This window comes from Morone saxatilis, unplaced genomic scaffold, assembly GCF_004916995.1.
Source record: "Morone saxatilis isolate NCDOM2014 unplaced genomic scaffold, NCSU_SB_2.0 Contig14, whole genome shotgun sequence".
Classification (NCBI taxonomy): domain Eukaryota; kingdom Metazoa; phylum Chordata; class Actinopteri; family Moronidae; genus Morone; species Morone saxatilis.
Window position 1 is genome coordinate 13,326,026 of NW_023339696.1, and position 21,266 is coordinate 13,347,291.

The following is a 21,266-nucleotide window of genomic DNA, read 5'->3' on the forward strand; positions in this document are numbered from 1 at the left end:
GGAATGCATCTTAAAGCAAGCAAAAGCTGTTTTTAGACTGCTAACATATTGAATTTATAGTTTATTTAAAAAGGACATTTTTGATATTGCACTATTTATCCACTGAGGCTAACCCCAGCTCCCAAAGATTTCCACTGAAATTACAAACGCCCATAGGCCTCAATAATAGTGCTGCACAGTTGTCTTAAAAAAAATAAATAAAATAGTGACTAAAATTGAAAATGCATCACCACAGATTTACCCAGAGAAAAGTTTGTTGCAGGTCCGTAACATCTGTTGAACAACAGTTTTCATGATCCCTCCGACCAAAACGGAGACGACACGCCACACAAAAAGGCCAGTGCCAGCTCCGAGGACACGTGGGCCAGTCTATATCGTGTCAAAGATGAAATGCATACGGAGGTCAAACGAAATACACAGTGAAAACGAGTAGCGCAGCTTCCCTCCCCTGCAGGTCAGATTGCACAGAGAGCTGGCGCAACGCACCAGGTGGGGTAAATAAATACAAACAGGTGTAATTAGTTTCAGCTGATTCCTTCTCGCCCCGCACCGACAGCCCCCCCTCTACAATACGTTTTCAGGGGCAGCTCCGATCAAGTCAGTTCCCAAAATTTGGCCACCCCATTTTATTGTTATTTTATGTGGGCAACATTATCTCTAACAGGATGCAACCGCGGCCTGCGATGAGTTGCCTCGGGGGGAAATTCAGGTTCGACCAGGGCGTGTGTGTATTTGTTGTAGCCCTGCGTGTTCCAAGAAGCAGGATTACTTTTTACTTGGAAATCTTTTTCCGAGTAAAACTGGCATCTTAGAAATCCAATAAATAATTTCAATACATGTGCTTTTGTGGCATACAGTGGTCATAATCTTAATTAGAATTTCATATTTTATGACATTTTCTTCCTTTTAAGCATCTGTTTGTCACTGTACAAATTTAAATAATAGTTTGAGATTTTAACCATTAGTTTAGATATATAACAGTTCATATTGAAAACCTCAGCAAATTTTCCAGGCTGACGCCAAAGTGCCTGCGGGGCAAAAAGGAGCTTAAAGTATGTCCAAAAGTTGTCCTTTTAAGAAAATGTCCTTGAAATTTTACGAATCTGTGAATATCATAATTTACTTAGATGACTTTACACTTCAGTATTTGAAGTGATCTCTGTCATTTCACGATGGCTATAAAACACAGGAGAATGGAAGAAAACGCACCGGATGAATACTGAACTTTAGAAAGTTCATAGAAATTTGACAAACTAAAAAAAGAGGGAAAATCATAAAATAATAAAACTTGAACCAGCTCTGCTATTACAGATGTAAATCTTTTACAGATCACCTGCTTGTGCGGGTTGATGTGGTTCAGAGCTCATCAACTTTACTGGGTAGCTGTGTGCACTCGTGTTTGTCACAAGGTTGGAAACAAAGTTCGCCTGATGCTCTCTCAGTCCATCACAATCATTCAGGATGCTGAAAACATCAGACGTGCTCCTTCTCTTCTGTCTTGTTGGGGCAGCGAATGCCCTGTACAAGCAGTGGATTCCTGACACCAACTATGAGAATAAGACCAACTGGGACAAAAAAGAAGTTCCGTGTGGCAATGACATAGTCGAGTTTTCAGCCCAGAGAAAAGTGTCTGTGTTTGTGGAGACCACGCATGCTGTGCAGGAGATGAAGCTGCCAGTTGATGGAGAGTTCATCCTGAATTCAGGAGCTGGATTTTATGTCGTGGCCGGACAAGATCCAGGATGTGGAGCAGGTGTCACAACCCAGTTCAAAGATTCAGAGTCTCTTCAGTGGTTCAACCCAGCTCTGTGGCAGGCGGCTGCAGCTCTCGATGACCTGCAGCGTGGAAACTTCCTGTTCTCAGTCCATGAGGAGAGCGTCCCGTGCCAGTATGATGATGTGGTTTTTAAAGCCCGCTCCTCTTTCAGGGTGGACACCAGCTCCAGTCAGTCTAGCATTCCTGTCAAATCTGTGTCTGTGCTGGGGAAGATGTTTGATAGCCAGCCTGAGTTCTCCCAGTATGTCAGCTCACACTCGGGCCAGCTGCAGTTTCACGGATCCTCTGCCGTCACTGTTGGGAAACCAGGCTGTGGGGATCCTTCTGGCTGTGACTGTGGGAATTCTGTAAACCATCAGCGGATCTGTGGCACTGTAAAATGTGCCTCTCTGAGCTGTAAAAAGCCTCTCCTCCCGGTAGGACACTGCTGTGATGTTTGTGGTGCAATTGCCACTATCCATTATGCTGCTGCTTTTAACCTGCAATCTTACAGGCAACGAATCCATCACCTATTTCTTGTCCTGCCAAAATACAAATCCATTCAGCTGGGCATGTCTAAAGTCTTCAAGTCACAGCGTTTCATGGGGATCATCCCTTTTGGTACCTCACCTGAGATCCAGGTGGTTATCCTGGATGGAGAGAAGGGAAAACAGTCAGAAGGTCTGGCCCGGGACATTGTGAAGGATGCCCGATCTCATGGCTCTACCTTAGGGATCACTGGGGCTGAATTTCAAGCCTCCTCTGGGAGCAGCAGTGGTCAGTCTGGAGGCAGTGCTGGGATGGTGGTTGGAGTTGTGTTTGGTGTTTTAATTATTATTGCGTTCATTATCATCATGGTTCTCTTGATTCAAAAGGGGGTTGTTCAAATGCCATCACTGCCTCCGCTGCCGTCTCTGAGCAGCTTGAAGAGACACAGTGATGTTGGAGAGCTTGGTGGTCCACTTGACCATGGCTATGATAATCCAATGTTCGACAAGCCCAGCTTGATGCCTGAAGTTCCTGGTCTGTATGCAACTGAAACAAATAATTCAATCTCCCTGACTCAGACAGGTGTACACTTCATAAATCCAGTTTATGACGAGAATGAAACTGATTTTAATGCATGAAGTTGACTGCAGTGAACTTAAGGTATGTTAATAATTTCCAATGTACCTTTGTATTAAACTGATGATTTTACAGACCTGTACTAAACAGTAAATCCTTTTATAGCTTTATAATTCAGCTACGTAAATAAATAAGTTCTGACAGACACTGAAGCTTTTAATAACAAAATGCACTTGTTTTTTGTTTTTTTTTAAGTATATTTTTTTCGGCTTTTATGCCTTTATTTGAGAGGACAGCTGGAGATAGACAGGAAAGGGGGACAGAGAGAGGGATGACACACAGCAAAGGGCCGCAGGTCAGATTCGAACCCTGGCGCTGCAGCAAGGACTCAGCCTCAGTACATGGGTCGCCAGCTCTACCGACTGAGCTAACCAGGCGCCATAACAAAATGCACTTGTAAGAGAAATAAATACTCATTGGAAGACATTTGTGTACTTTTTTTCTTCATTCATATCACATTCAAGAGCAGTGAAGTTGCAATAAAGCTGCAGTAAATTCCAAACACACCTACTGCTGCACGGGTTTCTTACGTCCATGCTGCACAGTTACCACTAGATGGTAGTAAATTTATCCTTCAATGTGTGTATGTGGAAAAAAAAATTCCTTCATATGTACCGTAACTTTCTGCACCTTGTTATGTAACCTCCATAAACATTTATAATGCACTGTTTTTTCTTTTACAAGCGCACAGTGAAGACAGGTTTGTTGGTAAAACATGGGAAGAGGCATCATTTTGCATCAACCAGAGAAACTACATTGTCCTTCTTTGACAGCCAGGCTGTAACATATAAGGGCTCTATGAAATCAGCAGTGTACTTGTGGAGCAGCCTCATAGGGCCGGTGACATCATAAAAAGACACAGAGCTTCGGTGAAAGTCAACATACAAGCCAACTCTTGTGATGTCAGTGACCTCCAAGGGCACCTCCACACCAGCGTGCCAGGCAAAGAAACCTCGGCTGTTCCTTCCCACGCACCAGGAAAAGTCGTTCCCATTGATGCAGCTGGTGCTCTGCTCCCCCTTACGGTCGATACTCTTGTACGTGAGTCCTACATGTGCACCTTCCCCACTCAGCTCGGCTTCAATATAGTGCCTCCCCAGGTAAAGGCTATCCGAGGTCATTGCCTGGCGCCAATATTCAAAGCGACTTGGGTGGTCTGGGTAGCTGTGCTGCCAGGGGCTGGTGTTGGTCAGCTTTCTGTTGTCCTCCATTACACGTAGGAAATGATGGGTGGTGTCTGGGTCAAAGGTCAAACTCCTTGTGTCTACAATACAGGGGAAATACTATTTGTGAATCGTTCATAAGCCAGATGAACAGGTGCGATTCGGCAAACAGAAAACACAGAACATCATATATTGAAAAGCGTATTTACATTTCAAAAAGTCCTCTCGCGTCTCAGGAACAGGCAGGGGTGAAGCTTGAGATTCTGACATCGGGGATTTAGTACCTAGTTTTTAATAGACATGAGGATTTATACAATATGCTGACATTTTGATAAATAGAGAGGTTTAAAAAAATGGAGCTGAGCAATGAAACATAACAAGAATAACAAGGCTATAGCTAGTGGCTTTGTAAGGCTGTAACAGCAGTGCTAACATGCTCACAATAACACTGCTAAGATGATGATGTCCGGCAAGTATGATATTTGCTATGGTCCCCATTTTAGCGTGTTAGCATGCTAACATTTGCTTATTAGCACAAAATTACCATTGAATTGTTATTAGTGGTCATAATGCAAAAATCATAACAATTTGTCCAATAGTTGTTGTGATAAATTGTTTCATAAAAGCACACATGTGAATCACATGGTGGCACTAGAGAAACGGTCAGGGGGGCACATTTGTCTGGGAACCATGAATTTGTGGAAATCCATCTAATATCTGTTTAAATATTTAGAATATTTTCTCCATAAGAAACCACACCCACCACTTGTCCAGATCAAGTTCAGTTTTTCCCTGTAGGAGGAGAGGATCAGGTCACACAGCTCTTGTGTAGCATCAGTCACTACTTGGACATAAGAGGTTAGATGATCCATACGGTTGATGTACACAGTAGGCAGACATACATCCGCCACACCTTTCTTCCACTCTGAGTACTCCTGAAACAATCAAAACAAAATATATTAACTTGATGACATCAAATATTTTCTGAGGTAGAAAATTGAGATAATACTTGCATATATCAAATCTTGCTGTGATCTTCCTGTGTGACAGTTACAGTTGTAATGTGTGAATCAAAGGTTCATATGATATATCTACTTACTACATTTTCTTAAAAAGTATAAAAGGTAAATTAAAAATGTAAATGGTTTGACATCGAAAAACATTTTTCGAGGAATACCTGGAAGTTGACATGATTAAAACTTTTAGCTTACAAAGATATTGCAAGAAAACAAACCCACAGGGCCACATATGAATCTAAGGGTTAAGAAATTGATTATGCACATGCATAGTACTGCTGCATCCAACTTATTGTCTCATGTAAAAACACAGTTTCTGGTGGATTTTGGACAATACTGAACCCTTGGTGTTGACATCAAACAAGAAGACATGCATTGCAGTATTTTGCACCACTTGGATTTCTGAGGATGTTTCTGTTGCAATTTTTGTGGGGTGACACGTTGAGTATCAGGATGACGAAATAACATGCAACTTCTCTTCTCTGATCCAGAACTTTACAATGAAATGCCTTAATGCCTGCCGTGTGTGCACTGTCAACACACTGTGGCATCCAAAATAAACTTTGCCTCAGAGAACATCCTGTTCTAATCCCAGATCACATGAGACATCTGATCAAAATGAATGCACACCTGGGTAATAGCTCTACTTATTTAGCATTATCTTATAAATTTCATATATTTTGTACCTGCAAGAAGTCAACATCAGACTTGCTCCTGGACAGTTTGTTCATATGAGCCAAAGTTTTCATCAGCTCTGTTCTCCTCTGCTCCAGATGTGCCTGGATGCCCTCTGCCTGTTTCAGGGCCTGTCTCTGTTCTCCCTCCAGCACCTCCGCCGCCCCTTTTCTGGCCTCCTCAACGGCTGTCTGCAGCCTGGCAAACTGCTGTTCAACGATAACACAAACCTCCTGCACTGAAGACTGAGGAAAGAGAAAATATGCGTAATGAAATCAGAATGTTTGGACTGTTATGCATTAAATGAATGTACAAAAAATTGTTATGGTATAATACTTGCCTATGTAACATACCTTAATTAAATCATTGTTGCTCTGTAGCTTTCCAATAGCTTTCTCAGCTGCTGAGGCACTCTGACTGATCTCTTCTTGCTTCTTCTGCAACTCTGCCTACAAACGGTCACAACAAACACAGCTGCAACAGATGCTGCATCAGGTTTACAAAAATCTAAGTTAATTTGCCCTTTTAAGATAATAAAGGGAAATAGTCTAAAGCTATAAAAATAGCCAAAACAGAAATTAATTTCATAATATTAAATGCTCTTTTGAATAAATTGTACTATGTATTGTGCTGTGTTAAGACCTCAATCTGTGTGCATGCCTCCCCAACGGACGCAGTCATGTGCCCTTCATGCTCCTGGTTCTCACAATCCAGACACACACAGCAGCCGTCCATCAGACAGAAGCGTTCGAGAGGAAGTTGATGAACCTCGCAGGTCCGACAGTCGATGTCATGGAGGGGATCCACCAGACGGTGGTTTTGAAATTTGGTGTTCTCCAGATGGGGTCTGAGATGGGCCTCGCAGTAAGAAACAAGGCAGGTCAGGCAGGATTTTAGGGCCTTGCTGGGGCTGTCCATGCAGGAGTCACATAACACATCTTGTGGGAGCAGCATGCCGATGGAAGGATCACTCAGTTCCTCATTTACGTCTGTGTTGTGTTGATTTTCCTTCAAATTCTCCTCATTGTTACTGCTGAGAGTTGCCATGTTTGAGAGTATTCCCGTAGTCACCTTAAACCTGATTTGGCTTAAGTTTAGGCAGTCAGAAAGCCTACTGCGCACTTACCGTATGGTTGCCGTTTCTGAGACCCTCGGAGTGGATAAGGAAAGAATTGAAAACCACGCCTATGGCATTTTGTTCTCAGCCTGTCGTAGAATTCTCATTTTTCACCCCTCCCCTGTTTATCTTTGCTCTGTTTCCAACCTCACAAAGCTTAAGATTCAACAGATTACACAGATGAGGGGAGGAAATGACGAGTGTATTATGATCAAGCCAGGGAGGCCAATGAACATCCTCCTTTTCATTCTTTCTGAGTTAATGACCTGGCTTGTTTACTGACATTCTCTGGCAAGGTTGGGTTTAAAGGTTTCAACTATAATAGTAATAAGAAAACAGTTTTTTCTGGGTCCTGTCATCAATAGGGCAAATTAATTAATAAAAACAGTATCTTCTATGTAAAGTATCATCAGTATAGCTTGTGGATGCTGTGTGGTGCTGCCCGTGTGGGAAAGTGACAGTGTTTCCTTCTGATAACAACGTTATGTAAGAGGCATGGAGCTTCCATCTGCACTTATCTACAGCACAACTTCCTGACTTCATGTCATGCTGTACAGGGGAAAGAATGACACTTGTGTTTTGTGAGGATTATCACAATTGCTGAAGATGGCAAAACAAGTATTTTCCGCTCTCTGCTGCTGTCTCACATACATACAGACACACATACACACACCAAGGTCTTGTTGGCAGAAATTGTGTCTTTGTAAGCAGGTAATGACTGAGACAGGATATTCATTGATCTGTAAAAATTGTATAACAAAACATGATACACCAACAGTGCATATTAGTTACACTATGCATAAATACTGTAATAACTCAATTAATTTAGATGTGTGGTACACTAATGAGTGAGTTAATTTACTTTAAATTGGAGCTTTAAAAATACTGGGGGTGGATTTTCCCATAAATGTTTAACTATAGCTATAGTGTTTCTTAAAAAACACATTTAATTTGATATTTAATTGTTTAATTATAGTCTAAATGTTGTTTCAAAGCCTTCTGCACACACCTTTACATGTATGTAATTCCGGTGGAAATGACTAAATCCCCTTTTATTTTAAAAATATTAAGTTGAAGAAATTTCATCATACGTGAATAATAATGTAAACTTCTCTTAAAAATATGACAACATGCCCTCAGTGTCATGATTTATAAAGGCACATGGATACATCAGTTATGTAATTTACAGCATTAAAAAACTTTGTATTTTTTTTATCTAAAATCCACCTAAAATGTTACAAAGTTCACATAATAAACATCAACGTATGTGCCTGTGCAACTGTACATTACTAAAAAAAAACGACTCAATGTACAAACAGTTGGAAGACTGTCATACTGTCAAGAGTATATGATATACAAAGCGTATTATCTCCTAGTGTGCTCCTAGAGCTACAACATATTATATTGTGCATCATAAAATAATCTAAAGATACTGTGTTTTCACATAGTTTACAATACTACAGTAAATCAGAACAGTAAACTCAGTGAACCATTGGCCTGCATTGCCAGTGAGCCACACTTGGACTGACATGGCTTGCTGTATGTAAACATGCACCAAGATGAAATATGAGTTAGGAAACAGTTCAGTGGCTCTGGGTGAAAATGTTGCTCAAAATGTTGCAATTGAACTAGTTAATAATAAAGTTTCAATTAAGTTCATGTCAAAGTTATTTACGACAAAAGACACTTTTAAGCAAATGCACAGGCACGAGCAATGCAGGCACATTAGGGTGGTAGGATTGACCCCACAGGGGCAAACACGTTCAGGGGACACAGACCCCACAATCGACTCTCTGTCAGATCTGCCACAAGGCATACAATGACACTGCACAACACTGCACTCTGATAATTGTCTTTCAGTTTGTTAAACCATGCAGCGCAGGAGACTCCAACCAACATACAGAGATATTTTCAAAGATCCTCCAGAGGTTAACAAGACACTGTAAAAGAATCCTGTTAAGAATTTATCTCACACTCGTCTCTTCTTGCTTGACATATTCATCTTGACAGTGTCCTTTCTGCTTTGTTACCACTGAGGCACCAGGAGAGGTAAATCATTAAATCCCCCCTGTCCATACGTGACATTCACTCCACAATGCTCCACTGACCTTTAAGGCTGGATGAGCACACAGCAGGAGGACCGTCCACAACAACTTTTATTATCTGCAGTACAGAATAAAGACAAGAGAAGATACTATGTTTGCAACTGAAGAGGATCTGCGCTGGAGTGAAATACCAAACAATATGCCCAAATACATTCCTGTATATCTGAAAAAGGCCATTACTCACAGTTCTGTGTCCTCAATGCAGTCTGGGTCCTCTATGGTCTCCAGCCGTCTCTTACAGGCATCTAAGATCTTTTTCCTCGGTCCTAAGGGGATATGGATACTCTTAAGGTCATGATCAGAACACAGCAAAAGTGCTTCAAGGTCGATCTTCTCCCTCTTGAAGATAGAGAAAAACTCGCTCATGCTCTGCGTAGCGAGGAAGACCTCCAGAGGCCTCGTGTCAGGCTCATCGTCGTCGTCCAGCCCTAATTCAACTTCCTCCCAGGGCAGCTCCTCCACATTCCTCTCCTGCAGGCTCCGTGCACTGCCGATGCTGTCTTCATCTAGACTCGGGTACTGCTGCAACCTGCTGCGTAAACGCACATTATTGCCTGACCGGCCCACACTGGCCTCATCTCGACTGCCGAGGTCAAACATCCCCCCACTCACATAGTTCCTCCTAAAGACCATGGTGCCCAGACCAGGCCGGTTGAACAAGGAGTCATGTCCTGAGTCAGTGCTGATCTCAGAATAGTCCACATCAGGCCCATGGAGGTCCGGCTCGCTCATGGCACGTGAAATGGCATCGTAATTGTCTCTGGGGAACATGTCACGAACATTGCGGCGGCCACGGTGGTCCTTGGGGTTGACATAAGTCCCCTGTTTGACAAACATGACATCGTTGCCCAGCTGAAGTCCAGAGAGGGAGCGAACACTCTTCCTCCCATCCTCGTAGATTTTAAAGGTCCCATCTCCTTGTTTCCTCTTCTCCAGCTTCTTCTGAATCTTTGTCTTCCCTCGGTTTGTGGCATGGAGAGTAGCCTAACGTGACATGAATAATACAGCAATTAGACACAATCACAAATGAAGGGATTAGATTTTCCAAACACTACTAGTGACCATTTTTTAAAAAGCTGTAAAAAAATGTATTTTTTTATACTTTTCACTTAGACACAGGTTTCTGTTCATGTCACTGTAAAACCTTTAGCCATGCTAGCAGGCTTGGGATGGCAATATTCAGTTGATCCACACTGAAATATCTCAATAACTACTGGATGGATTGCCATTAGAAATGTTCCGATACCATTTTTTCCCTCCCGATACCGATTCCGATATGTGCTGTGGGTATCGGCTGATACCGAGTACCGATCCGGTGGGATACCAGTATGTTAGAGACGAGTTGATAAAAAAAAAAAATTATCATGCTAGCGGCCTGCTATGACTGGCCTGATATGATTATCATTTGGTGACGCGCCTGGCCTTCAGGCTAAACCCCTTTGTAAAACATGACATAAATACAGCAAATTCAATTTTTCATGCCGCACTGTACGGCGCGCAAGTGTCTAACAGTTTGATAAATGTCGTATCTCACTAGCAGATCTACAAACAGCTGCAGTTGCAGTCGGATCTTTCTCTACAGTACGACCTGCTTTGCGCGTTGTATCATGGGTTTGTTAGTAGGCTATATGAGCTACTGGGTGATTTTCGACACAAAAAAGAAGAAAAAGAAAAAAAACCCCTTGTTGTGCCCTACCTGTCTATACCCCAGAATCGGCCGATATGTGCCATCGCCATGCTTACGGTGAACCGCGCAAGCCCGCCTACAGCTGGCCAGGCTGCCTCGCGATCCTAGATTGCCACTGAAATACCATGATAAGAACGGCGAAAAGTGCCGTGGTATCTCAGAAAAATCGCTGCATCTCAACCTGCAAACAAATGACTGTGAGCTGCCGATACTAGGAGCTAACCCTCTGCCAATCAGGACGCCTATTTTGCCTAGACGCAAAACATGCGCCTTAAAACAAGAATGTATAACCTGAAAATATTAACACCGACTGCTAATAATTTTTGCCGTAATGTCGGGGCTCAAATTTACAGGTGCAGTAGATATGAGCGTCACTCTAGCTTGATTGACAGTCGGCCACAGACTTGCATACAACGGCTAGCGTCCTAAGAGCATAAACTGCTTTATCGTCTGAGTTTCCTCTAAATGAGATCGAATTTTGACACCGTGTTAAATACATCATGCTGTGTGGAGAAAACTAAAACTGTCGATTGAAGATCAAAAACTCAGTGAAGGAAAGGTGTGTGTAATAGGCCCGCCGCCGGGGCGCCGCGGCGGCGCGGGGGCGGCGTCGGGGCGGCCGCGGCGCGGGCGGGGCGCGCGCCGCCGCGCGGGCCCCGGGCCGGCGCCGCGCGGGGTGCCCGCGGGCCGCCGGCGCCCGCCGGCGCCGGAGGTAACAGTCCAGGTGGGAAACTCTATTTTTGCATTATTCTCTGATGGAGATTAGGCTTTCTGTCTATCCAGTGAAGTCGCCCTCTGCTGGGCTGCAGGCTTTACTCTGCACTCGATTGCTTCTTCCTCAAGGGTTTGACCCGTCTTGTGACCTTAAAATGTATTTTGTGGTTGAAAGTTTGCAGTTGAGAGGAACCGAATTTGAATTGGGGAGCTACCTGAATTTGAATTTAAGATCTGACATTTGAATTGGAGCAACCTAATTTGAATTTAGAATCTGAATTTGGAATTTAAGGAGGATCTGAATTGAAAGTACAGGAAAAAGTAGAGGGTTCGAAATTCACTTTCAAACTAATAAATCAAATTCAATTATGCTATTCAGGATTCAGTTTGCTAATACAGTTATTCAAGTTGAAACAATACAAATTCAGAATTAGTGCAATTCAGAATTCAGGGTTTTTAATGCAATTATTCAAGTTGGACAATTCAAGATTCAAGCTCTAAATGATTCAAAATTCAGTTTCTGTGACACCACACAAATATCAGCCCATAGGTATCGGAGCAATTTACGATACTGGTATCGGAATCGGAACAACTCTAATTGCCACCAAATTTGGGACAGAAAATTCATTGAACCCAGAAGATGAATTGTAATAACTTCACAACCAATCTTCAATCTATGGAACCATGCAAAAATGCAAAACACAAACAAACTTTAAAAATAGACAAATCAAAACTCCTGACCTGAGAATATGGCACACTGACGGTGGCTGCATTTAGGTTGCGCAGCTTGTGGCTAAGAGAGCTGCTGGTGTAACTGGAGAAACTCATGACGTCTGATGCAGAAGCCTCAGAAGCATCCTTATGAAACTTCCTCTCCATACGTTTGTGGTGTTTCTTCTGCATCTTCACACATTCTTTGATACGCCGCTCAGCATCGCGAAATGCCCGGTCCTTCAGCTTGCTGACCAGTTTGGGGTTTAGGTTTGTCTGCTTGGCAGCGATTGAATCCAGGTAGCGGACGCAATCCATGTGATTCTTTGTGGCAGCCATGTCCAACGGGGTGTGGTAGTCGTTGTCCAGGCACCATATGTTGGCACCGAAAGACACCAGGAAGAAAAGGCAGTTGTGGTGACCATTGGCAGCTGCCAGGTGGAGCGGCGTGTTCCCCCATATGTCACACTTGTCAGGGTTTCCTCTGCGGGTCATAATAAAGATGTTAAATAAAACCTTTATACTCAGAGTTCTTGTATCAGATTTACTAAATTAATATTTTTATTCTTTGTTCAGACTGGTAGAAAGATTATGGATACAGGTTGCCTCCTTGGTCTTGCATTTAGATGACTCACTCATGAGTAAGCATGTGATTTTGTGATTATGTTTTCAGCACTGACCTCCCATCCGTGTGTTGTTAATGGGGCCTTATTTAATAATTTACAGTCTAAACACCAAATTGCTCTTTCAGAAAACCAACCATGGATCTTCTGTAAGCCACACATTTTTTAAAGGCTTTGACCAACTGGCAAATAGGATGTTTCGATTAAAATGATGCGGATGATGATTTACTATCATGCAAGGGCCATAACTAATAACATAAGCAACATTTACCCTTGGCTGACAGTCCACGACCTTAGGGTTACCTCTGTGTGTACTGCACTGTTGCTGTTGGTTTGTAATATGACCACAGGCTTGCCAGCACCACTGCTACACTACCTGTATCCAGTTTCAGGGGAGGCCGAATAGGTAGCGCCTAGCTCAAAAAGCACCATTGTGCATGGCTGGTGATGTCACACTGAATTCCTCAAGTCAGAACATACAGTATTACAGCTGCTTGGAGGATGTGGAGGACAGATGTGTATGAAGCTTTCTTACTTTTCTCTCCTGTCATGAGCCTGGTATGCAAATCTGGTTCATTATTAAAATTTTGTTCAAACTAGTACTTTAAGAATCTTAAAGATAATTGATAATGTCAAAAGGAAAACAGGATTTATTCATTATATACAGCTTGTTTGTAGCCACCACAGCTAAATGTGGGTTATACAATTTCAACTTAAAGTTCCTGCATTTATTTTTCTTCAGTTTAGAGCACTCTGCTCGATGTCACACCCCCCAAAATTGACATGCTTACTGAACTGTCTTGTGTCTTGTCTTGTGTCTTCCAATGTAGCCACGTACAGACTGCCAGATATTTGATACGATGGATGTGAAGCCGCTGTCGAAGTGCAAATGTATAATTGATGGAATGCGTTGTAGGGTTTTCTCAGGGAATGTGTGTCAGATCTGCCAGACCCAACCTGGGCAGCGATTAGCAAAGTCGCACTCTGATTTCAGCCCCCTGTCTCTTTTTGTCTGGACAGGATTAGGTTTAAACTGTCAGAAAGAAAAAGGATCAAGGGTTCCTAGAGTTCAAATATAAGGGAATGGGTTGTCATCAGTGTGCATGATGGACGGTATGTGGCAAACAGCCCAGAAAGCAACAATAAAACAATAATCAGACAAAGGAATTATGTACAATGTTATAAATGAATGTCAGAAGATAGCAATTAGCTACGTTCAGTTTTTATTTTGAGATGAAATATTTATCACTTTCAGATTATATAATATGTTTGGTGTACAGAGAACATCTAACATGATAGCTTTATCTGTCATAATTTATGTCTGTCCCAGTAAAATGCAGACCGCAGCGGTGATAGGTCTGCCCACTTATCCCTCCCCTGTTCTTTATCACATTATGGGCTATTTACGTCTTCACCTCCTATGACAGCTTGATGTTACTGCAGGCCGTCCTGTGCAATATACTTGCCAAATATAGCACTGCATGGTATCTTTCCCATGAAATTGTCAAGCATCTATTAAACTTCTATTCATTATATCCCCGGGTCTCACGACTTTGGTGCCTCTGTGAAACATTATGGCAGCTATTGTTTGTTTATTTATGTTTAATTTTACTATCTCACTGTCAATCAGGAGTTTATATTTTCTGCTATTAATAGAGGAATACTATGTCCTTGGCAGCTGAATGCCTCCAGAGCACTGTTTGAACTTATTCTGTGGGAAATAGTGAACGTAGTATTAACATGTAGGACTGGAAGGCATTCAACATTTCCTCAATTCTGCATTCCATTAACTAAACACTGATGAATGGTGCTGTCTCGCTTTTACAGCAAGTATCTGACAAACTTTACTCAATTGAGCAGATTCATAATGGGCCCATTTTTCTGGCTGACAAGCAAACCAGGTCAGCCAGAAAACATGAAGAATGGGTTGTTGCGTGTGTCCCTGTCCCAGCTGTCCATGAATACCAATCACATTTGTTCACTTTGCAGAAGAAAGAACAGCATTTATACCACACTGCAGCCTCCTAAAATGATACTAGCTACTGTTAATTAGAGAAATAATGTTCCTTTTCCTGCGATAATATAATGAAAACGGTAATGAATTAGGTAATGAACTAACAAACTATCAGAAAAATACAATAATTGCTTCCTTTTACATAACGGTTCATGATTTAGGAATTGTACAATACGTCTTTGAAATCTTTTTTAGGGGCCAACTCCAACTCTTCACATGTATAGGTGCTTTCAGAAGAGGTGCCCCTGTTATCAGCTGAACAGTGCCATCATGTTAAATGAGTCTCATCTGGCTTTGAAAATGACAGTTTTATGGTGTGTGGCTTTCAGATGATGCTATTTAAGTTTCAAAGTTAAAAAAAAAAAACTTTAGTGAATGTTTAATCAGTCCAAAACCTAATGAATTTAGCTCACAAAGCTTCATGTGGTCCAAATATGTAAAATATATTGTGCAAATAATAAAAAAGGTGGATATGGGTGCATATTGGGCTGCACATCATGTGGGCTTATTTTTTACAGAAATATTTCAGTATCAATCCAACATGGGGATTAGTAGGGAACTAAATGGCAACAAAAAAGGTAATTTGGTTAAAAGTGCTCTTAGCCAGGAGCAAAGTCTCAGGAGGGCCTGATGTCTGGGTATATCAAAACTCAAATACTGCACCCTGTAGCCTACAGGCTGACCTACATTGTTAGTGGTGTATTGTTACTTAAGTAACTGGGCTAGTGTGGTTCAACTGCAAAAAATGCCTTTAAGTAGTTCAAATATTTAAATATTATTTTATTACTTCTAATTTCTTTCTTTGGCAATGTGATGATTGCCTTATTATGACATTGACAGGGCTTTGGTATAACAGGGAGACTGGTAAAACAGTTCACTTTTGCTCTAAAAATGTTTTTCTGACCAAAGAAAAATATTTGAGGGAATTGCATGGCAGTATTGCGCACACTCCCTAATAAGTCATATTACAGCCAGTGTTTTCTACCCACCCTCTCGACACGATCAGCCGCAGAGCCTCCAGGTTGCCGTGATAAGCAGCCCATAACGTCGGTGTCATGCCATCCTCATCCGGAGCATTGAGATCCTTCCGAGTCGCCTCCTTCAGCAGGTCCAGGTAGCCGTCCCGGGCCGCCTTGTGGTACCTGTCATTCATGGTGCAGAATTAAAACACCCTGCTCGACTCCATTCCGTTTCAGCAACACCACCGACACCACCACCACCACCATCATCGTCGTCAAGCGGCGATGCAGCGGGAGCAAGACGGACTGACAATTTTACGCCGCCGTCCCCCCACAGCCAGTCGCCCCTGATCAGCGAGGAGCGACAGGCAGAGCGCGTCAGTGGTATCCAGGGACGCCACGATGGGCAACGTGTGGGTAACAGTGCTCCCGGTGGCCGAGGTGGTCCAACACAGACCGGGGACCTTGCTCTGGTCTCCAAACAACAAACCCCCTTGAAATTAGACAAACCCCAAGTCCCATATCTGAATGTAAAAAACTGAGCAGGTACTTTTATTTAATAATGTGTGTGACTTTGACATTGTGGATCCCCCCACCTGATGAGTCTAGGGCTCTCGGTAAGGACTTTAAAAAGACACACTCCAGTTGCCAGTTTATTAGGTACACCCTGCTAAAAAGTATTTCAATCTGATACAATGCTGCAGTGAATCCCCATAACTCCTCCCTAGAACAGTTTGAACAAAGACTGAACATTATAACCTTCATGAAGGTAGGTTTTATTGCAGGATTGATGTATTAGACTGCACCAGTTTTAGCAAGGTGTACCTAATAAACTGCCAACTGAGTGTAGTTTAATCATGCATGTCATCTACCCTTTATGGCTGCAGGCGCTGCAAGAGACCAAAAGCAACTCACGCAACCTCAGTTAAGCTGACCCTGTCCAATATTGATAGGCTATCTTTATGTTATTAAATCTGAAAACATTTTTGCAGCTTTTCCTTTATTCTGTCAAACACATTCATCACATACAAATCACCCACTGCACTACAAGTTGGATGGCTGTATGATCTTTAGCAGGAAATGATGAGTATAGACATTCGAGAATACAAGTATTATTGATGTCACATTACAACTGACAGACAGGGAAATAATTAGTCACTCTTGTCATTGTTTTTCCATGTTCTTATGAATAGACCATTGTTCTCACTTTCAGCTTTTCGTTGTTGGTAGGATGTAGGCTATTAAGAAACATGACTGCAGACAAAGACAGATTTAATGAGTGCCGTGAAGTTTTCCATGAAAAAAGTACCTCTGCTCTCAGCCACACCCTGATGAAAAGGCTATAAATTAGCTTAAGTACTGATCTAAAATAAGAATATTTGCAACTGCGACTCAGAGACTGAAGTTCTCAGACACTCTACCCAATTGAAACTTCCATAACAATAGGCACAGATAGTGGCCAAGCTTTTCATGTACTACACCTTCAGGCATTTTGCAGAGACAAGTTACAGACACACATCTCTTCACTAAGCAAGGAATATAATTTAAAAGCTGATGGTATTCCCTCCAAGCATTAAGTCAAAAAGATAGGCAAGTAGTGCATGCTACGCCTATTCAGAGAATTGTGATGATGTTTAGATTGTGAGGCGTAGCTGCGTGTGGTCAGCTGCTGCAAAAAAAAAAACGGGATCAAGTTGAACAAGACAAAGACAACACAGCCTTTAATAAATACAATGATTTATAAAAAAAAAGTTTGGATAATTCATTTCACAGGCAGTTGTGTTGTTTATTATTATAATTACATTTATTTTGTGCATGCTGTCAAAAGTTTTACAACAAATGAGTGGTCTTAAAAATGTGTTGTATAATTTGAAAAAAATAGCTGCTGATCAAAAAAGGAACTGGTTTCTTGTATTTTGGATCTCGTGAGAAAAAGTTTTTCCTGGAAACATCTTTTGAACTTTACATGATTATTTTGTGCAAAACATGGCGTGTTTTGTAATAATATGGTGTTGTTCATAACAGATTTATGACATTTATGACTCTTTGTACAGTAAACCGCTGTGTTTTTGAAGGGATATAAAAGCCATGATGGCTCAGACCGCTTCCCAGGATCACACTACATCAGGTAGGCTTACAGGTATCCTGAAACCGTTTCTCCATTTTTGGCAGGTTGCTGCTTTGTCCGATTGTCATATGAGTTCAACTTTGGTAATATATTACAGTAAAGCTATTTTCGCATTTTTAAGTGGCTGTTTGGCCTGTGCTGTTGTTTTTCCTGATTTTATCTGAGAGGGAGAGGGATAGATGACTTTCCTCAAGAAATAGAACAGCTATTCCATATAAAAATGTTTGTGGATTCTCACTCAATGCGCTGTAGGAGAATTTAAGTCCCAATTGTTGATTTGAAGCTGCTCTTTTGTGTAGCACCAACAGGGTGACAATTACGCTGATCTGGTGCCCATGGAAAAGTTTCACTAGGGCGGGATCTGTCTTTAAAGGGAGCAGAAGAGTGGGTGTAGCTGTTAAACCTGTAATGTCTCATATGGAACCAGATGCAGCAAACAACTCATTTGTGAATAGATTTTAGCGAGAGAAAAGCTATGTGTTTGAACACTGGCAACTGTTTGAACGATGGCAATTCCTGTGAACCATGTAGGATGACGGCCAAAGACAGGGAGACAGAGGAGGCCCACCTGTCCAACATCAGTGCGCTGGGTCAAGCGGGGAACACATGTGAACCCAACCTGAAGACCTCTTCCAGCGGACTTGTGAGGGAGCGGGGTCGAAACTGGGGATGGATGCTGTCTGGGATCATTTGTGTCAACATTCTGATCCTGGGCTGTGCCCTGGTCAGCGGCAGTGCCTACAACAATGTGAGCATCAGCACCCCTGACCTGCAGATTTTCCTCATCATCCTCCTTCTCCTCACCTCTATCTGGATGGTTTATTACATCGTCTACACGGCCAGGAAAGAAAACGCTGTTGATTACAAGGATGGCCATGCTGGACCAATATGGCTCAGGGGTGAGTAAATGTTGTAAATATACTTGCTTTAGAATTACTCTTTTTCTATTTACAGAGCAATTTAAAAAAATCTGACTTTTCTTCTGTTCTGCATGTTCTTGCTCCTTCAGGAGGACTTGTGCTATTCGGATTCCTCAGTGTTGTCATGGACATTTTCAAGATAGCCAGCTATGTGGGCTACCTCCACTGTGATTCTGCTGTTAAGGTTGCATTCCCTGTGGTGCAACTTGTTTTCATAATTGTGCAGGTAAAAATGGCAAAGACATCAGAAATGTATTCAATATTGTATCATTGCACAATATTAATACAACTGTGAAATCAATTTGCAGACATACTTTTTGTGCCTCCACTCCAAGGACTGTGTGCAGATACAAAGGAACATTTCACGGTAAGTGATTGATGGATTTCCTTTTTTTTATTTACTCACTGTCACTGTAAACATACCCGCTCCCTGATGGTATGAATTCTTACTTCTCCTTTAACTTTGAAATTGACAACTAAAAGTATTTTTATACTAAAGTTGCTGCTGCCACAGTACTGATGTTTCATGTTGCATTCCCAAGCAGATCATTATGTTTTTTTGCCTGTGATCCTTATTTCCTGTTGCTTCCCTCTTGTCTTTGTATTTAGCTGTGGGTTTATGCTCATCCTCTCTACAAATCTAGTCCTGTGGATGACCGCGGTCACTGAGGAGTCCCTTCACCAAACAGAAATTCCCGACAATCCGAGCAACATTACTAAAATGTCTGGGCGAAGCATCTACATCAATAAAGGTAATTAAAGCAGATAAAGCAATCAAAGTAGATATAGCGATCTATGAAACATCACAACTTAACACTTCCCTGTCATGTCTTACAGTGGCTTATGGAGACGATATGTGCAAGTGCAGCCACACGTCATGTAGCATGTTCAAGGAGGCCTACTACTACTTGTACCCCTTCAACATCGAGTACAGTCTGTTCGCCTCTGCCATGGCCTACGTCTTGTGGAAAAATGTCGGTAGAATTGTAGATGAACACAGTCACCGCCACATCAAATTCCATCTGAAAGATATATTTCTGGGCCCTTTGACCGGAGTCCTCTTAGTGGTGGCAGGTCTGGCAACCTTCATCGTATATGAAATGGAAATGAAGAATGAAGACAGCGATGATGACAAGAAAGACAGAGCAATGATGATGCACTTTGTCATGAATATAGTTATAGTGACTCTGATGTCTGTGTCCACTGTGATCGGCTGTGCCATCTACAAGGTGGACCACAGAGAGCATGTATCAGACAAAAACCCCACACGCAGCCTGGACGTAGGGCTGCTGGTGGGAGCCTCACTGGGACAGTTCATCATCAGCTATTTCACTATTGTAGCCATGGTTGCAACTGGAGCCAAAGGACACCTAAACAGGCTCAACCTGACCTGGGCTATTCTGATGGTGATCCAACTTGGCCTGCAGAACTTTTTCATCATTGAAGGTCTACACCGGGAGCCCTTCCACGAGGTGCAACCGGATGTCACCGTGGTAGCAAATCCATATGTGCTGCAGCCAACCAAATCAGTGAGCAGTCTTGAAGGATCAGACATGGACACAAAGCCCAGTCCAGTATTCACAGTAGACAGCCTGTACGGCCAGGCAGTTGAGCACAAACACAAACTGTTGTGGAAGAGACGGGTGTTGAAGGAGGTCTGTTCCTTTCTGCTGCTGGGCAACATCATAGTGAGTACCGTTCTCCCTCACGCTCTCAAATTTACTGTATTAAAGCTCACCAAATACTCTAACCTGTATCCTTGTTTCTTTCTTTGACAGCTGTGGATCATGCCAGCCTTCGGCGCTCGCCCACAGTTTGACCACCACAGTGAAACTGAGTTCTACAAATTCTACATGTGGGCTGCTATTGTGAATATTGGACTTCCTTTTGGCATCTTTTACCGCATGCATGCAGTCGCCAGTCTCTTTGAGGTTTTTCTGACCTCATAGCGCTGCAAGAGCATACGATGTGTACATCTATTTTCACATTATAAACCTTTTTCTTACAAATTGTAGTTTGTTTTCATGATGCTTTGTTGTCTCTCCATATACTTGTGAGGTAGATATTGACAATTATGTGACAATGTAAATGTATTCAAAACGTTATTTTAAAGAGTTACAAAGCAGCTAATCTTGTATGACTTGTTTTATGCTTAAGCCTCTGTATGCACAAAATAAAGGCAAGCAATGCAATGAGCTTAGCAAAAGAGAATGATTAATTGTGTATATAATTCTTCTTGTTCTTGTTCTTCTTGTTCTTGTTATTATTAAATTAGTACTACACAGTACGACACAGTTTTAGTAGTTGAGTCAATGCAAAAACTACAGGCTAGTAAAAAACAGCTAGGCTACATCTAGCTAGCATCAACTTTAAAACTAGTTAGTGTGAACAAATATTTAGAGCTCAAACCATTAGTCAACTGATTTATTATTCAATAGACAAGTTATTTTTTAAGCAAAACTATACTATACTACTACTACTATACTTGATTTATATGTTTTCTTTCTCCAATCTGGGCTTTAGGAAATTATAAGTATATTATATAATAATAAT

General features: G+C 41.9%; 5 protein-coding genes across 6 annotated transcripts in view; 2 read left to right on the forward strand and 3 right to left on the reverse strand.

The window, feature by feature from the left end:
• LOC118323004 (proton channel OTOP2-like) overlaps positions 1 to 764 on the reverse strand; it is a 4,111-nt gene extending 3,347 nt beyond the window's left edge. The window contains exon 1 of the mRNA XM_035654907.1: positions 242 to 764. Coding sequence (XP_035510800.1) covers positions 242 to 294 — 53 coding nt within the window. The 5' untranslated portion in view covers positions 295 to 764. The remainder of the gene's footprint in view (positions 1 to 241) is intronic.
• amn (amnion associated transmembrane protein) lies at positions 293 to 2,899 on the forward strand. Its single transcript, XM_035655106.1, is given in 3 exon segments — positions 293 to 359; positions 1,312 to 1,399; positions 1,401 to 2,899. Coding segments are annotated over 3 exon segments (1,638 nt in total). The 3' UTR covers positions 2,884 to 2,899.
• On the reverse strand, positions 1,520 to 6,908 carry LOC118323006 (tripartite motif-containing protein 16-like). The gene is made up of 6 exons (XM_035654909.1): positions 6,378 to 6,908; positions 6,089 to 6,184; positions 5,747 to 5,980; positions 4,808 to 4,979; positions 4,254 to 4,328; positions 1,520 to 4,145 (listed from the first exon to the last, which is right to left on the reverse strand). Exons 1-6 carry the CDS (start codon positions 6,780 to 6,782, stop codon positions 3,610 to 3,612), a joined length of 1,518 nt encoding a protein of 505 aa, XP_035510802.1. The 5' UTR covers positions 6,783 to 6,908; the 3' UTR covers positions 1,520 to 3,609.
• A 710-nt stretch (positions 6,909 to 7,618) lies between these two features.
• Positions 7,619 to 16,186, reverse strand: ush1ga (Usher syndrome 1Ga (autosomal recessive)). 2 transcript variants are annotated; one of them, XM_035654910.1, is made up of 4 exons: positions 15,696 to 16,184; positions 12,100 to 12,553; positions 9,142 to 9,941; positions 7,619 to 9,015 (listed from the first exon to the last, which is right to left on the reverse strand). In XM_035654910.1, the coding sequence occupies exons 1-4, from the start codon at positions 15,857 to 15,859 to the stop codon at positions 9,012 to 9,014; spliced, it is 1,422 nt and encodes a 473-aa protein (XP_035510803.1). In that variant the 5' UTR covers positions 15,860 to 16,184; the 3' UTR covers positions 7,619 to 9,011. The 2 variants fall into 2 exon arrangements, with proteins under 2 accessions (XP_035510803.1, XP_035510804.1); XM_035654911.1 differs by lacking the exon at positions 7,619 to 9,015 and having other exon boundaries at positions 9,138 to 9,941; positions 15,696 to 16,186.
• A 2,072-nt stretch (positions 16,187 to 18,258) lies between these two features.
• On the forward strand, positions 18,259 to 20,885 carry LOC118323005 (proton channel OTOP2-like). The gene is made up of 6 exons (XM_035654908.1): positions 18,259 to 18,692; positions 18,803 to 18,939; positions 19,022 to 19,080; positions 19,323 to 19,465; positions 19,551 to 20,401; positions 20,492 to 20,885. Exons 1-6 carry the CDS (start codon positions 18,269 to 18,271, stop codon positions 20,660 to 20,662), a joined length of 1,785 nt encoding a protein of 594 aa, XP_035510801.1. The 5' UTR covers positions 18,259 to 18,268; the 3' UTR covers positions 20,663 to 20,885.
• Positions 20,886 to 21,266: the final 381 nt, after the last annotated feature.